This window comes from Pelophylax lessonae, assembly GCF_965119305.1.
Source record: "Pelophylax lessonae genome assembly, chromosome: 6".
NCBI lineage: Eukaryota > Metazoa > Chordata > Amphibia > Anura > Ranidae > Pelophylax > Pelophylax lessonae.
This window is the reverse complement of record NC_138773.1, coordinates 53,880,437-53,898,776: the sequence shown is the minus strand read 5'-3', so window position 1 is coordinate 53,898,776 and position 18,340 is coordinate 53,880,437. Positions and strand designations below refer to the sequence as shown.

General features: G+C 45.1%; 1 protein-coding gene across 1 annotated transcript in view; it reads left to right on the top strand.

Annotated features, from left to right (window-relative positions):
* Positions 1-15,799, top strand: part of SHMT1 (serine hydroxymethyltransferase 1) — a 54,854-nt gene extending 39,055 nt beyond the window's left edge. Inside the window, exons 8-12 of the mRNA XM_082260617.1 lie at positions 1,270-1,386; positions 1,472-1,594; positions 14,004-14,120; positions 14,201-14,311; positions 15,489-15,799. Coding sequence (XP_082116743.1) covers positions 1,270-1,386; positions 1,472-1,594; positions 14,004-14,120; positions 14,201-14,311; positions 15,489-15,661 — 641 coding nt within the window. The 3' untranslated portion in view covers positions 15,662-15,799. The remainder of the gene's footprint in view (positions 1-1,269; positions 1,387-1,471; positions 1,595-14,003; positions 14,121-14,200; positions 14,312-15,488) is intronic.
* Positions 15,800-18,340: the final 2,541 nt, after the last annotated feature.

Sequence of the window (18,340 nt, the reverse complement as noted above, 5' to 3'; positions counted from 1 at the left end):
TCAATATTAAGTTGGCCCACCTTTTGCAGCTTTAACAGCTTCAACTCTTCTGGAAGGTGTCCACAAGGTTTAGGAGTGTCTATGGGAATGTTTGACCATTCTTCCAGAAGCACATTTGTGAGGTCAGGCACTGATGTTGGACAAGAATGCCTGGCTCGCAGTTTCTGCTCTAATTCATCCCAAAGGTGTTCTGTTGGGATGAGGTCAGGACTCTGTGCAGGCTAGTCAAGTTTCTCAACTCCAAACTCGCTCATCCATGTCTTTATGGACCTTGCTTTGTGCACTGGTGCGTATTCATGTTGAAACAAGAAGGGGCCATCCCCAAACTGTTCCCACAAACTTGGGAGCATAAAATTGTCCAAAATGTCTTGGTATGCTGACGCCTTAAGAGTTCCCTTCACTGGAACTAAGGGGCCAAGCCCAACCCCTGAAAAACAACCCCACATCATAATCCCCCCTCCAACCTACTTTAAACTTGGCACAGTGCAGTCAGGCAAGTACCGTTCTCTTGGCAACCCCAAACCTAGACAAGTCCATCGGATTGCCAGGCAAAGAAGTGTGATTCATCCCTCCAGAGAACATGTCTCCACTGTCCACTGCATCTGACACTTTGCATTGCACTTGGTGATGTAAGGCTTGGTTGCAGCTGCTAGGCCATGGAAACCCATTCCATGAAGCTCTCTACACACTTTTGTTGTGCTACTCTCAAGGTCACATGAAATGTGGAGGTCTGTAGCTATTGACTCTGCAGATATTTGATGACTTCCGCGCACTGTGAGCTTCAGCATGTGCTGACCCCGCTCTGTCATTTTATGTGGCCTACCACTTAGTGGCTGAGTTGCTGACGTTCCCAGTTCCTTTCCCTTTGTTATAATAACACTAACAGTTGACCATGGAATATTTAGTAGCAAAGAAATTTCACGGATGGGCTTATTGCACAGGTGACAACTTATCACAGTACCATGCTTGAATTCCCTGAGCTCCTGAGAGCGACCCATTCTTTCGAAAATGTTTGTAGAAGCAGTCTGCATTCCTGGGTGCTCGATTTTTATACACCTGTGGCCATGGAGATGATTGGAACACCTCAATGTTTTGGAAGGGGTGTCCGAATACTTTTGGCAATATAGTGAATATCCTGCATTCTGCTCAACTTTTGAGTATCTAACCTGATGCAGGACTTTAGCAGAAAGACAATCTAATTTGAGTGTTGGTGTTTAGTGTCTGTCTTCTTCAGCTTGATATGCACACCTATATTTTTTTATATTACAGGAGTGCGCAGTGTAGATCCAAAAAATGGAAAAGAAGTTCTTTATAACTATGAGAGTTTGATAAACCAGGCGGTGTTCCCAGGGCTGCAAGGGGGGCCCCATAATCATGCTATAGCAGGTAAAACAGGGCCGTGTGCTGAAGTCTATCATGCCATGAGCAGGTTACAACTAGACTTACTTCATGTTGTGCTACTTCCTTACAGGTGTTGCTGTAACACTGAAGCAAGCTATGACCCCAGAGTTCAAACTGTACCAGGCGCAAGTTCTCTCTAACTGCCGGGCGCTGGCTGCTGCAATGGAGGAACTGGGCTACCACGTTGTCACTGGTAAGGCTGCGGTATGTTGTCTTATCAGGATATGGCTGAGTTTTGTTGTCTAATCAGTGTTTTACTAAGCTTGATATTTCCCTCCACCCCTATTCTAGATGACCCAGCCTTATGTACTAGTAGTGAACGCAAGCCTGTCTTGAGTTGGGCCCTTCGCTATAAATTCCTGGCTGCTCACTTTTAGAACGGTTTACAACAGAAAGATAATATTGCTGTCTGTTCTTTGCAAGCCACTTCATTGCTCACTCCGCATTGCTTGTACATTTTTTAAAATACAGATTGCAGTGAGGAGCCAGCAGTGCCTTTTCAGAGTGTTTTCTGAAGAATGCTGCTGTTGGATGTCAGTCTGCAAGAGTGGGTGTTTGTAGGTAGGCTATAATTGCATGCAATCCACCCTTGGTAACCTCCACGTGTGATATTGGTCCTCCATATTTAAAAACTGAAATCTAGTGAATGAAATGGGCAGGCCAGGGACAGTAAGGTTAGGGAGAAAAAGGGCTAGATGACGCTGGAAATTCACCAGCCAGGAAACGAGGCGGGCTCTATCTGACTTGCTGCAGCTTCTAATGCACATTGTAAAATGCTCACACTGCAGTGAAATCGGAGTAAGCAATTCAGTACATGGGAGGAGTCTGCTCAACTGTGCAAGACTGAAGGTAAGACTGAAATTCAGCTTTAACGCCCCTTTCACACATGCGGACTGCTCAGATCCAAACTGATATGGTGTATAAACCACCTTTTCTCTATCGCTCATTGACAGACGTAGTCTTCTTGATTCTCAAGAGCTGGGTTATGTTGTCTCCGCAGGAGTAGGACTAGGCAGAAAGACAAAACGTTCTGGCTCCACCTTAGGGGCAGTCCCTGAGGGTATATCCTCCCTCTCTCTGCTACAGGGAATCAGTTTTTTTCTGTCTAGTCAGGAGTAAGGACCTAAGTTCCTTGCTGGGATCTTTTGGTCCTGGCAAGACTTTTTTTCTTTAAGAAAAAGACATTTTTTAGGTAGTTTTCTCCAGTGTTTTTTTCCTGTGAGATCTTCAAGCAAAAATGCCGGACTGGGCGACACTTGTGGTCACCCCAGCCGGCATACGAGCGCGCGCAGACCATGGCATTGCGCTTGGTCGGCCGCGACATATTCAAGTAAGTATGCGGGGCCGGGCGACGGGCTGGACGTGAGATCCAGTGGTCACCCCGGTTTCTGCCTACGAGCGCGTGCAGACCAGAGCTCCGCGCTGGGTCGGCCGCGACGGAGTCCCAGTGAAGGGACTGACTTTGCGAGTTAAAAGTCTCGCTTGGACGCCAGGTACCAGAGATTCGAGGCGTCCACAAACCCCCACCCCGGTGGAGAGGGTATTGTGAAGAGAGGGTGCCTGTCGGTTCGGTATGGTGAGTTACAGTTTGTATGTGATGCGGCGTTAGACGCCACTCCATTAATGGCGCGAGCATCAGTCTCAGCAGTGGTTCTCAGGCGTACACTGTGGCTAAAAGGTTGGTTAGCCGACCAAGGTTCCAAAAAAGCATTGGCTAATATCCCCTTTTCAGGAGAGCGTCTATTTGGAGCCAACTTAGATGAGATCATTAAGGATCTCACCGGTGGAAAAAGCACCTTTTTACCGCAAAATTTTAAAGGTAGAGGAACTCGTCAAAGACGAGGGCCTTCTTTTTCTGCTCACAAGAGGTTTTTTCGTCCAGCGGGTGAAAAAACTAAGTCCTCCAAAGCTCCTGCAGGAGGCGTCAGGGGTCGTTGGTCGGGCAAGCAAAAGCCCGCCCCCTCCAGACCTGAAGATAAACCATCCAAAGCCTGAAGGTGCGCCCCCACCCATAACTGGGGTGGGGGGACGTCTTCGCCGGTTCCCGGATCCATGGCTTTCCAGAATCCCGGACAAATGGGTTTGCGAAGTCATAAGGTCAGGGTACAAGATCGAGTTTCGATCTCTCCCACCGGCGCGATTCTTCCCTTCCAATATCCGACTATCCTCAGATCGTTTAGAAGATCTGCGGAGAGCAGTCACAGATCTACTACAACAAGGAGTGGTAGTCCACGTTCCTTGGACAGAACGGTTTCAAGGGTTTTATTCAAACCTGTTTACAATACCCAGGAAAGAGGGCAAAGTGCGTCCAATTCTGGACTTAAGAGCACTCAATTCTTTCGTCAACATAAGAAGATTCAGAATGGAGTCCATTCGCACGGTAGCAGCCTTCCTGCATCCAGGGGATGTCCTAGCGTCCATAGACATCAAGGACGCCTATCTTCACATTCCCATTTTCGCAGGACATCAGCGGTTTCTACGCTTTTCCGTAGAGGAGAACCACTATCAGTTTGTGGCGTTACCTTTCGGTCTCGCCACGGCTCCGCGGGTCTTCACAAAGGTGTTGGCCCCAATGTTGGCACTTCTGCGCCAAAGAGGTATATCGATCCTTGGTTACCTAGACGATCTTCTGCTTCATGCAGAGTCTCCTCAGACCTTGCTACAAAACATAGAAATTACTATGATTTCTTTACAGGAATTCGGGTGGCTGGTGAACCAGCAAAAGTCATTTCTGGTTCCCACCCAGAGGCTCGAATATCTGGGTCTAATCCTAGACACAGTCAGGACAAGAGTTTTTCTTCCGGTAGGGAAACTCCGAAAGATTCAATCAGCAGTCCAGTTGTTACTGTCCAACAACTGGTCTTCCCTTCGGACTTGCATGAGGGTTCTGGGGTTGATGGTGGCTTCATTCGAAGCAGTCCCATTTGCCCAGTCCCATACCCGAATTCTCCAGCAAGAGATTCTTCTCAGATGGAATCGGAATCCGGAATCCCTAGACAATCAGATACGATTGAGCAAACAGACCAGAGAGTCTCTGGTTTGGTGGCTTCGGTCTCCGATGCTCAGCCAGGGAAAGTCATTTCTGCCAATATATTGGACGATAGTGACCACGGATGCCAGTCTATCCGGATGGGGAGGAATTCTCGGTCAGTTATCTGTCCAGGGACTTTGGTCCCCGGAAGAATCCAGGTTACCGATAAATGTATTGGAACTGAGAGCGATCAGACTTTGTCTGATTCACTGGACCGAGCAGCTCCAGGGCAGCCCGGTTCGGATCCAGTCGGACAATGCCACGGCCGTGGCTTATGTCAATCACCAGGGGGGCACCAAGAGTGCCCGAGCGGCCAAAGAAGTGGCTTGCATTCTTCGCTGGGCGGAACGATTTGTTCCAGCAATCTCTGCGGTGTTCATTCCGGGGGTGGAGAATTGGCAGGCAGATTATCTCAGCCGTCAGACCCTGGATCAGGGGAAATGGTCCCTCCATCCAGACGTTTTCCACCAGTTGTGCCTACGGTGGGGCACCCCGGATGTGGATCTGTTGGCATCACGATTCAACAGGAAAGTTCAGAGATTCGTGGCTCGCTCCCGCGATCCTCTAGCAGAAACCGCAGACGCACTGATCGCCCCGTGGGGGCAATACCAGCTAATATATGCCTTCCCTCCTCTCGCGTTACTGCCAAGACTTCTTCGCAGGATAGAGGAGGAAGGAATCCCAGTAATCCTGGTAGCTCCGGACTGGCCTCGTCGAGCTTGGTACGCCGACATGGTCAGACTGGTGGCGGACGTCCCGTGGAGACTTCCTCTCAGGGAGGATCTACTGTCTCAGGGACCGATCTTCCATCCTGCTTTACGATCGCTGGCTTTAACGGCCTGGCTATTGAGACCCAGGTGCTGAAGGACAAAGGTTTGTCAGCTTCAGTTATTCCTACTCTAGTTGAAGCAAGGAAAGCGACTTCCAGAAAGATTTATCATCGCACATGGAAGTCCTACATTGCATGGTGTGAACCTTTGGGGTTCCGTCCTCGGTCTTATTCGATTAGTCGAATATTGGCTTTTCTGCAACAAGGGGTTGAGCAGAAACTGGCCTTGAGTACTATCAAGGGTCAGGTCTCAGCATTAGCCATCTTCTTTCAGAAGCCTTTGGCTACTCATTCCTTGGTGCGGAACTTCATCCAGGGGGTGCGACATCTGACTCCGCCAGTACACGCGCCGTTACCCCCCTGGGATCTTAATTTAGTGTTGTCGGTTCTTCAGAAACCTCCCTTTGAAGATATTAGGGAGATTCCTCTACCCACGTTGTCCCAGAAGGTGGCCTTCTTGGTGGCTATTACTTCTGCACGCAGGGTGTCAGAACTGGCCGCATTATCTTGTCGTTCCCCATATCTGGTGGTTCATAGAGATAAGGTGGTTCTTCGTCCGAATCCATCCTTCCTACCAAAAGTGGTTTCAGAATTTCATCTGAATGAAGAAATTGTATTACCTTCCCTGTGTCCTAAGCCCAGTCATCCTCGGGAGTTTGCTTTACACTCCTTGGATGTGGTCCGGGCGATCAGGGTATACTTGAAAACGACAGACTCGTTTCGCAAGACGGATTCACTTTTTGTGATCCCAGATGGACCCGAAAAGGGGTTGCCTGCATCTGCCGCGACCATTTCCAGATGGATCAGACAGACGGTAGTACAGGCTTATTCTATTAAGGGTCGGGAGCCCCCGTTCCCTGTTAAGGCGGACTCCACTCGGGCACTTAGTGCGTCATGGGCCTTTCGCCATCAGGCGTCAGTGGTCCAGGTGTGCAAGGCGGCTACCTGGTCGTCGGTGCATACCTTTTCTAAACATTATAAAGTTGATGTAATGGCATCGTCTGATGCCTCGTTTGGCCGCAAGGTTTTGCAGGCCGCAATTTGAGGAGACCAGTGGTCTACCTCGAGGGTTTTTTTCCGTTGGAAAATTTTTCTTTAGTCTCATTCTTTGTTTATAATGAGCCTTTAAAACTTCTAGTTTGGCACCAGTTGGGCCTTCTAGATTGGATTTGATTTTGTCAATCCCACCCCTCATTTGTGGCACTGCTTCTGGATGTCCCAGCTCTTGAGAATCAAGAAGACTACGTCTGTCAATGAGCGATAGAGAAAAATGGATTTTTGTAAGATCTTACCGTAAAATCCTTTTCTCTTAAGCTCATTGACAGACGTAGTACCCGCCCCTCTATCATTGAGTTGGGTTGGGTTAAATTCTCTGTACTGCTTTAAACAGAACTGATTCCCTGTAGCAGAGAGAGGGAGGATATACCCTCAGGGACTGCCCCTAAGGTGGAGCCAGAACGTTTTGTCTTTCTGCCTAGTCCTACTCCTGCGGAGACAACATAACCCAGCTCTTGAGAATCAAGAAGACTACGTCTGTCAATGAGCTTAAGAGAAAAGGATTTTACGGTAAGATCTTACAAAAATCCATTTTTTCCTGCGCTCAAAAAACCGGGCTCCCCGACCACTCTTCCCACGGGACTCGCATATGGCGTCTCAGATGGCTACGGTCTTGCTGCCCTAAAGGACTGGGGTAGTCCAACAGTACTGCAAACAAAAAACACAAAGAAGGGCGCACCGACCTAGCGCATTATCCTCAATATTGGCTTTATTAATATAACATGAAAATGGCTACTCACAAACAAAGGTGAAAAATAATCATATCGGACTCAATAGCTTGAGTGTCAGTAGTCCACATAATTGTCCATTGTCCTGTTTGGATGACGGCTGGCGTGTTTCAAGGCTACGCCTCTTCCTCAGAGCCACTGTGTCATGATCTACTCACAAGTTTAAATAGCAGTAAATGGCCCAAGCCCCATCCATGTGGTCTAAGGAGCCCCTCCCTCTGGGGTGTGGCAATGATGCTAGAACCCTTCCCACTTGTGTCACCACTGCCAATCGACCCCCAGCAGGGTGTGTTCATGGTACCCATATAATACATACACCATATTCACATGATCAAACCAGTAACACATATGTACAGGAGCAAAAAGTGCAACTGAAACTACAGATACAAATACAGATAAAAATATATATAAATACAATAACAGATAAAAGTATAGGTAAAAATAAAAATACCCAAAACCTTTGCTGAGAATGGATGATTTCCACACCTCAGAGAGACTGGGCAAGCACCCCAGTCTCCTAGATCCAGAAAGATTCCCTTTAACTGAATTGCCTGATAAAGTTACACCCCTCTTCTGTGCCTATTAACTCTCTCTCTATTCCCCAAAACCTCAATCCTCTGGGATCCCTGTTATGATACCTGAAATGTTTGGAACCACTAGGGTTTTGAGATTTTTTTTTTTTTTTATATTATTGACATGTTCCCTCATACGTATATGGAGTGCCTTGGAAGTCCTGCCTACATATTGGAGGCCACAGATGCACTCCAACATGTAGACCACTCCCTGAGTACTGCAGGTAATAAGGTCCTTAATCTTATAATTTCTACTTGTGACAGAAGCAGAAAATTCTTTAAGTTTTTTTTTTTTTGTTACATTTAGAATGTCTGCAGGCAGAACATCCACAGGCATAAAAACCTGATAAAAAGGAAAACCACTTATTTTCCTTCTGAATAGGGGGATCTACAGCACCTGGAGCAATCTTATCCCTCAAGGTAGGGGCCCGTCTATATATAAACTGAGAGTGGGCCGGAAAAGCTGAACCCAAAACTCCATTCCTCAGCAAATTACCTCTTAGAAATAATCCTCTCGACCTTCTTAAACTGAATATTATAATCTAAGACCATTTTAAATTCATGCTTACTCTCCCTTTCTTTTTTAGGGCTGAGACCAAAGCAACCCTGTCCAGATTCTTTCTCTATCTCTTCCTGCAGAATTTCTTTCTGATATTCCTTCTGTAGAAATCGATCAGTAAGAATTTGGGACTCTGATATGTATTCCGCTTCCGAGGAAGCTATCCAAGGGGATATAGCCATTCCTATCAGTTGGCTTAAAACCACTTTGTGTTCTAAAGCAACCTCCTTCCTTAACTATCTCCAGATCTAGGAACACCATCCTATCTATATCCGTGTTCTATTTAAGGACTGTATTTTTATTATTGAGATTTAATTTATCCATAAAGGATTGGAGGCTAACTTGATCTCCTCCCCATACCATAAATAGATCATCAATATACCTCCGGTAACAAGAGCTTCTCTAGACGATGTTGGAATATCGTCTTCTCCTCCCAATGAGCCATAAAAAGACTGGCCACACTGGGGGTAACAGGCGCCCATTGCAACTCCCTTGACCTGGAGGTAAAATTGACGATCATACAAGAGGTAATGTCTCTTAAAACAGAAATCTAATCATTGAAGTAAATATCTCTTATGTTTACTGGACAAATCGGACCTCCCCAGGGCCCACTCAACCGAAGAGGGCATCCTGGTGGCCTATAATGGTGTAAAGGGAGCGAACCGCAGTAACCAATATACTACCAGGATGACATGAAACCCTCCAAAATTTGAATAATGTGTTTGGTATCCCTCAAAAAGGCCCTAGCCTTGGAAACCAAAGGTTTGAGAAAGTGGTCAATGTATTGTCCCAGAAGTCCAGACACTGACTCAATACCGTTCACAGTAGGCCTCCTTGGGGGATAAAGAGCATCCTTGTTAACTTTCGGAAAAAAGTAAACAATCGGTGCCCGGCACGCAATGGGATCCAGATACAAAACCTCCTTCCTATTCAAAATACCCGGACCCGAGTGCCTAAAAATGCAACCTCTTGAACCTCACCCCTATCAGTTAATGGGAAAAAACCTGTTGGAGGTGGGGATTGCACCCCTTACCTGTTGATACTCATTCCCATAAGAGGAAAAGTGGGGAGTTCCATAAATGTGTTTCCCTCTGATGGGAGACATAGGGCATATCCCTCCTTAAGGCGTTGAGGACCCCTTGCCCATAACTCCACTCCCTTTGTTGATAGCCATGAGAAGAGGGAGGATGAGAGCCATTCCTTCTCCCTCTCCCCTACCTCTTCCCCCTCGGGATCTCCCCCCTGGATTCCCACGCGGGGGAGTTGAATGATAATTAACCTTTTGCCAAGGGTGGAGTGAGCCCTCTGGATGGTAATTGTTGGGTCCACTGGAGGAGGTCGAGAGGATAGCAGTAGTAACAGGAACAGGAGGGACATAATTGTCAGGTCTCCCAATGGAGACATTCGTCTGCCACCTGTACACTTCTCCAGAATCCCTACCAAATGTATCTCCTTCTATCTGAGACCTCTTTATCCCATTTAGTAAGCTTACTTTTTTACTCACTAGAAAAAAAAAATCAGTTTCTTTAAAAAGTTCTATCTTCGTTTGTATTTCTTTAATTTGGGTTTCCAATACCTTCATTTTTCTATAATAATAAAAAAGGTCTCAAAACCCATAGTGTTTCCAAACATTTCAAATATCTTCATAACAGGGATCCCAGAGCATTGAGGTTTTGGGGAATAGAGAGAGTTAATAGGCACTGGAGAGGGTAACTTTAGGCAACTCACTCAAAGGGAATTTTTCTGGATCTATGAGACTCAGGATTAAACGTGGAGTTCAACTTAAAGTGTTTCGTATCATATAGATGATCTGGTCCATTTTCTCTTCCTCCTTTTTCTTTTTTTTTTTTTTTTCCATTTTTTTTTATCCTAATTACTGTTAGGGAATTTTAACGTCTGTGTTGGATTATTAATTTCTCTTACGTCCTCCGACAGTCGCCGCCCACTCATACAGTCTTCACCAATGGGTATTGACTTCCTCTCCGCAGGAGTAGCTATGCATAAGACTTGTTAAAAGCAAAAGCATTAATATAGACACACCCATGGGGGCTGTCCTACTGGTCAATAACCCCCCTGCAGTAAGCCATCCCAACTCAGTTTGTCTTCTGCCTAGTTCAGGAGTGGTCAGGCTTCCCTGTGCTGGGGCTACAGTCTCAGCCTTCTTTTTTTTTTTTTTTTTTTTTTTATGATTTTATTTTCAGATCTTCGGACGAAGATGGGGAATGGGGAGTGCAGATGGGGATGGGGAATGGGGGTTGTTAGGAGCTATGTGAATTATACATAGCCACGGGTGTTAATGGACCTGTATTGATTTTGTACATTTTGTATATTTTAAGGGATATATATTGCATATACACACACTGTATCTCACACATTTTTGTAAATATTTTATTCTATCTTTTCATGTGACAACACTGAAGAAATGACACTTTGCTACAATGTAGAGTAGTGAGTGTACAGCTTGTATAACAGTGTAAATTTGCTGTCCCCTCAAAATAACTCAACACACAGCCATTAAAGTCTAAACCGCAGGCAACAAAAGTGAGTACACCCCTAAAAGTCCAAATTTGGCCCAATTAGCCATTGTCCCTCCCTGGTGTCATGTGACTCGTTAGTGTTACAAGGTCTCGGGTATAAATGGGGAGCAGGTGTGTTAAATTTGGTGTTATCGCTCTCACTCTCTCATACTGGTCACTGGAAGTTTAACATGGCACCTCATGGGAAAGAACTTTGAGGATCTAAAAAAAAAGAATTGTTGCTCTACATAAAGATGGCCTAGGCTATAAGAAGATTGCCAAGACCCTGAAACTGAGCTGCAGCACGGTGGCCAAGACCATACAGTGGTTTAACAGGACAGGTTCCAATCAGAACAGACTTTGCCATGGTCGACCAAAGGAGTTGAGTGCTCGTGATCAGCGTCCTATCCAGAGGTTGTCTTTGGGAAATAGATGTAGGAGTGCTACCAGTATTGCTGCAGAGGTTGAAGGGGTGGGAGGTCAGCCTGTCAGTGCTCAGACCATACGCTTCACACTGCGTCAAATTGGTGTGCATGGTTTTCGTCCCAGAAGGAAGCCTCTTCTAAAGATAATGCACAAGAAAGCCCACAAACAGTTTGCTGAAGGCAAGCAGACTAAGGACATGGATTACTGGAATCATGTCCTGTGGTGTGATGAGACCAAGATAAACGTATTTGGTTCAGATGGTGTCAAGCGTGTGTGGCGGCAACCAGATAAGGAGAACAAAGACAAGTGTGTCTTGCCTACAGTCAAGCATGGTGGTGGGAGTGTCATGGTCTGTGGCTGCATGAGTGCTGCCGGCACTGGGGAGCTACAGTTCATTAAGGGAACCATGAATGCCAACATGTACTGTGACATACTGAAGCAGAGCATGATCCCCTCCCTTCGGAGACTGGGCCACAGGGCAGTATTCCAACATAACGACCCCAAACACACCTCCAAGATGGCCTCTGCCTTGCTAAAGAAGCTGAGTGTAAAGGTGATGGACTTGCCAAGCATGTCTCCAGACCTAAACCCTATTGAGCACCAGTGCGGCATCCTCGGTCTCTAACATCCACCGGCTATGAGATGTCATCACGGAGGAATGGAAGAGGACTCCAGTGGCAACCTGTGAAGCTCTGGTGAACACCGATCCCAAGAGGCAGTGCCAGAAAATAATGGTGGCCACACAAAATATAGACACTTTAGGCCCAATTTGGACCTTTTCACCTAGGGGTGTACTCACTTTTGTTGCCATATTATATTTTTATTATTTTTTTCCCCATTTGGGCTGGCACCTAGGGTTCCTTTTAAGTTATTTTATTAGCAAGGATTTAGAATGTATTTAGGTTTGTTATATTGCCTGATATTACCATTAGAGGGCATTGTGGTCATAGGTGTTTGTGACTATACCTTTGTCACCACTAGAGGTCATATTGGCCGCAATGAGGTCTATGGTTTCCATGGTTGCTCGCTTGGTATATTTGGGAGAGGGTGACTGTGGCTCCACCCCGCTGATGAAGTCCCTTAGGACGTAACACGTAAAAAAAAAAAAATTAAAATCCGGAGGAGGAGCCACATCAGAGGACGTCACCTGCTGCTATCCCGCCCTGCGGACATAAGATTGGCGTTCTGTCTTATTGATTTATGTTGTTAACCAAGAGGATTGTTTTGTGAGTGTTCTATTTTATTAAATGTGCACATTTTTAATAAGCAGAGAACACTTGGATCTGGAATTTTTCTACATGTGTTCATGATCGAGTTGATGTCCCTGTTTGCTCTTTTAACATCCCCCTGAGTAAGACCGGAGATATAATCCCTTTGGCCATACAGGGATTTGTTATGTGAGAGGTTTGGAATGAGCTGAGGACCGATAGACCATCACTGCTACATATCTTAGGATTCCCGTTATATGGGACTAGGGCTTATGACCTGCTGGTAACACAGAGGTCATTGGATTGAGGTGAACGCGATGTGTTTCTATGGGTGAAGGGATTTACCACCTGAAGTGGATTTTTTCCATTTTGGTTCACTGACTTTGTGGAACGGTGTTTGCTCATTAAGGGATTTTGGGCTTTACTATGGACCTTTATTTATACATATTTACATCCTTTTTGGATATTTTATGTTTTATTTTTTTAAGTATATTGCACTGCAATAGTCATTCAAAGTGTGAGAGCGCTGAAAATTGGCCTGAACAGGAAGAGGGTGAAAGTTCCTGGTAGGCAAGGGGTTAATGTATACTTTGTGCTTTCTCTGTTTAGGGCAGAGCAACAGATTTGCTTTACTCTGCCATGCCCAGCAATACGTATTCACCTTTTCTTGATTCCTTTTATGCTCTGTTGACAGGCCACAGACAAAGAAAATAGTTCTAAACCATGTACCTTGCTTGATGTGTCAGGGGTGTCGCACAGGAAGTTTTATATCCTTGTGCAACCTACAACTTCAGTGACTCGGAAGTCTTAACAGGGGCTTTTCTCACAGACCCGTGTCTATTGTTTTTTTCAAGACCGTTCACATTTTGGATAGAGTTGATACTTAAAGATGTTGTAAAGTCATTTTTATTTCACTAAAATAAAAAAATGTATACTTACCTGCTCTGTGCAAGGGTATTGCACAGAGCAGCCCCTTACCTCTCTCTCTGCTCTCGGTTCTGCCTCTTTTCCCTGTGCCACCATAGCCGAGCTGCGTGTGTTCATAAACACACACAGCATGACTCGGCCCAGCCTTTATCCCTCCTCACAGGATTTGATTGACAACAGCAGGAGCCAATACCTTCTGCTGCTCTCAGCCAAGCTTGAGAGAGGGGAATAAAGACCTGCAGACAGGCACAGCCCTGGATCGATGTAGGACTCAGGTAAGTCTTTTTTTTTTTTTTTTTTCGGGGTGGGGAAGGGGGAAACTTATTCTCAGAGTTTTTTGTGAATGAATGAACTATATCTACAATGAAGACAAGCTGTCTTCGTGGCCGACAGCTTTTCATTCTCAAAGTGTGAGGTAGCTGCTGAGCGTCCTCCGTAGTAAATTGAGTCTTCCTGCCATTCCTTAACTGTCTGCCTGCATGAGGTATGGGCAGATAGCTGTACTGAGTGTCTGCAGGATCCAGGGTGCAATGCCTTACAGGCTGCAGAGTAAAAATAATAAACCCATTTTTTACCTGCAAAAAGGTGTGTATATATTATTTTTTTGTAAAAGGTAAACGTTGCCTTTAATACGTTACGATGAAAAAAAAATGTCTTTTAGAACCACTTTAAAGAGCGAGGTGGTGAATGCTATTTGCTTCCTTTATGTTACTAAAACTGGTGGTCATAAGACTTTCTATCATTTTCCAGGTGGTTCTGATAATCATCTTATTCTGGTCAATCTGCGCAATAAGAACACGGATGGAGGGAGAGCAGAAAAGGTCCTTGAAGCTTGTGCAATAGCGTGCAACAAGAACACCTGTCCTGGTAAGTGTGTTCTGTCTGCCATCTATCAAAGGATCTTTATTAGACCTGAACAAACTTTTCTGACTGCTCATCTGTTACAGGTGACAAGAGCGCTCTTCGCCCCAGTGGTTTGCGCCTTGGGACCCCTGCTCTGACCTCCCGGGGGTTCAGGGAAGGAGACTTCAAGAAAGTGGCAAAGTTTATTCATCAAGGTGAGCTGTAGGCTTTGCAGAAATTATCACATTTCAATAGGAATGGGCTTTTTATAGGCCAGAATCCATATGCTGTAACTTGTTGGAGTGTGGTAAGCGAAACCTCTAAAGTACTAGTTTCCCAGTCTTTCCTTAGCCAAGCAGCTTGTGCCCAGTTTGCAATAAAGCAGTAGTAAACTGCTTGCGTTTTTTGTTTTTTTCACATTCTGTGAAACCTACCTTAGAACGAAGCCCTCCAGCGGCGCGCTGTTACTTCCATCTTCACCTCATCTTCCTTCCGAGTTTGTGTGACTGACTGGAACTACAATGACATCACTAACACGCATGTGCGCAAGAGCCACTATTTACGGCACAGGATTCTGAAGGAACGGCACGGGTATGCCGTTCCCTTCAAGTGCATGCGCCGGTGATGTCACCGGCTGCATGTACAGTAAATAGCTCCTAAAGGGTGCACGTTTTGGGAGATATTTACAGTATCTATAGGCAAGCCTGAATATAGAAAAAATCATGCATGGGAGTTTACTCCAACTTTAACCGACATGTAGATCAGTTCTTTGTATTGTGACTGCCATATATATGTATTATTACATGAAAATCAGCATCATTTCAATAACATATACTCCACATATGCATAGTCAGGAAAAAAAACCCAACCAGAAAACAGCTTTTTGTTTCCTGTTAAAGTACACTTTAACTTTCCTTTTGAGAAATATGTTCTTGTCTGCATGTTTGTTCTGTGTTAGGCCCCTTTCACACAGGCGGACCGTTCAGATCCGCCTGTTCGTTTTTTTGGCGGATCTGAACGGTCCCCCCATGCATTCCTATGGGGCGTTGGATGTCAGCGGAGACATGTCCGCTGACATCCGACCCGATCCGTCAAATCTGGATGGATGGAAACCTTATTTTCCATCCGTCCAGCAGATCGTCCAACGGACCGACGGTCCGTTCCCATCCGATTTCCCCCATAGAGATGCATGGGGAACTGAGAGCTGTGTCTCCGCATACAGCGCGGAGACACAGCTGTCATTCTTCTGCTCAGCGGCTCGATCCCCCGCTGAGAAAAATGGAATCCACCCGACGGACGGATAGTGTGAAAGGGGCCTTATTTGTACAAAGTATTGAATCCAGAGGGTTCTAAACTTTAGAATCTAATGCCATCTTTGATCTTATATCATAGGCATCTTGATCACATTGGAGATCCAGAATAACATGAACCCCAAAGCAACCCTTAAAGAGTTCAAAGACCAACTAGCCGGAGATGGGAAACATCGAGAAAAGATCAATGCTCTGAAGGAGGAAGTGGAGCAGTTTGCAAGTTCCTTCCCTATCCCTGGCCTGCCTGACCTGTGAATACCCAGGACAGCCTTCCTGTAATGTCTTAGCACTGCTGAAATTTAAAATGCTGGAAGAAAAGTCCAGATAAGACTGTAATATACTGTAGATTGTTTTCTTTGTACGGTTAATTAAACTCACTGCTGAGCTGGCTGTGAAACTGACATACACTGGGTGTAGCTGCAATAACTGCTCTAAATGTTTTGTCTGTTGTCCTTATTATGATAGATGTCGGAAACAGTGGGATTTAAGACCATATTCGAATGGGTGTACCATTCTGTACACTCGTGTTAAGGGTCGTCTTCACTTGCATGGGATGCAAAGGTGTTCCTGCAGGAAGCCTGATCATATTATTGGTGGGCAAGAGGCTGCATGGATCTGGTTTGGTCTCCAAGTGCATCCTGGTGCATGCATTCATGGATCACATTGAAGTCTTTATATCCTATATAGTGTGGATCGGGAAATCTTAGTTTTATTTCTTTTAGCCTGCAGGCTGAACAAAAATAACTATGGCCAGCATTTGTTTTCATCACTGCCAGGAACACCCACAAGATAAAGATCTCACCAGATCACCACAATATGTATGTACATCATACATGGCTGAATCACATCATTGTGGAGCATTACAATGCAGTGCCTTAAGGCAGCCCTTTTAAAGCACCTGCACTTTTTTTAATGCAGTGCACTGCAACGCACAGAGGATTTATGTGTTTGCATTGGGGTATCATTCAAAATGAATGGTGGCACTCGTAGGACTGTGCCTTCATTCTCATTGCAGTGAAGCTTGCAAAAACACGCATTTCTACAATGCACATACAATATGTGAATACACCCTGAGCACTTTTACAGGCTGCCTTTTCCACTCCTCTTCCTTTCTGCTGCTCCCCTGAAAGGTCCTGCCTTAAAGCGGATTTAAATTCTAAAATTAAAAATTTGAGCAGGCAGGATTTTTATTGTAGGAAAGAGATGCAATATGTCTTCTGCAATAAAATAATTCTACCTGCCTGCTCAAAGTCTCACTTAAAATGCTTAAAATTTTTAATTTTAACATACAGACAAGAATAGATTGGCATTGGTGCATATTGACATAGAAAGGCAGCCAACAATTGCCGCCACAGAGTAAAAAGGTAAGAGAACAAACATTTAAACCGTCCATACTTATGCCAAATGGTCCAGTAAATCACCAGCAGTAAAATAGTCTGATCGTTTATTTGGAAAAGACGCAGTTGCAACACTCGTCTGCAGCAACCAACGGTAAAAAAAGGAGAGAGAGAGACGGAAAAAAAAGTAAAAGGGATTAAGAGAAAGGGGTAGAACCTCACCCCCTTCACTGCGAGGGCAGAATTATACTCCCAGGAGTATGTGTATAGAGTCTAGTGGAACCACTTGTTTCTGAGCTTCTCCTTACCCCTCAGGGCTGCAGTAATAGCTACAAATGTCAGTTACTTTAGATAACCACAGTGAATAAGTAGGAGGTGTCTTCTCCTTCCATAATGCCAGTATACAGGCCCTTGCTGCATTTAACAAATTAATAAGCATAGATTACTTGTATCTGTGTTTTGGGAGATCAGAGTGGTGCAGAAGGAACCTGGCGGGGTCCAAGCTCTGATCAAAGTCAGTAAGCTGCCTAATAGTCTTCCCAACCTGGGGCCAAAACCCATCTGGCTTCTTACAAGTCCAGAAAATATGTAAACTGCTACCCTCTTCCTCTCCGCAGCGCCAGCAAGTGCCCAACCACCTCAGGGTAGATTTTCCATAGAAGCGCAGGTGCCTCCAGCCTGGGTTTACACAGTGGCAGTGCAGAAAACTGCATGTGATTTGGACAAGAATCGCACTGCCTTCCTGTTTAAAACTGTATGTGATTCTTTGCAGTGTGATTTGAGCCCATTCATTTTGTATGGGCTCAAGTCGCACTGCAAACGTATCGGTACTCGGTATCGGTGGGTACTTGACCAAACTTATCGGTATTTATACTTGCCGGTAAAAAAAAAAAAATGATAGTGCAACCCTAATTTTTTCATAGTTGCATTGCATATAAAAGATCAGCAAAATCCAATACATGAAAATGCATATGTAAATGTTCAATGATATAACAACGTGAATAGTGTGATAAACATAAACCACAAAAATAAACCGTGTCATAAGGATTGTGCAAATAAAGAAGCTCCAATCTTCACAGTCTCTCAGAGGAATACAGAAGTGTTGACAGTGCTCTAAACTTATGAAACCAAGTCTATAAATGAAAAGATGAGTGATGTCTTCAGATCTTGCAAATGTGAACAAAATTGCCGTGATACAGAAACTAGTGAAGTGGCCCCTTACCAAATTCCACTTAAAAACAGATAGTGTAGTGACCACAAATTCCACTTGCAGGGATGAAAACGTGTCTGGTGTCACCCAAGTGATAACATAGGCTTCTTACCAGAGATACATGGAGGGTAGGCTTTGAACCAAAAGTTGGTGTATGGATTCCTATATACAGATGGTGCACAGAATCGACTCAAGCTCATGGGACATATAAAGCTCTTCCCTTCACGGGGGTGCATCAGGCTCTCATAAGTGAATGACGATATCCGTCGCTGGTATAACTCTCTGCTGCCACTTCCAGCAACGCCTCCTCCTGCTGTAATACCTGGGCCCTACAATGAACCCCAGAATTCTTTGGTAGTCCTCAGATTTCATAATGCCATGCACATG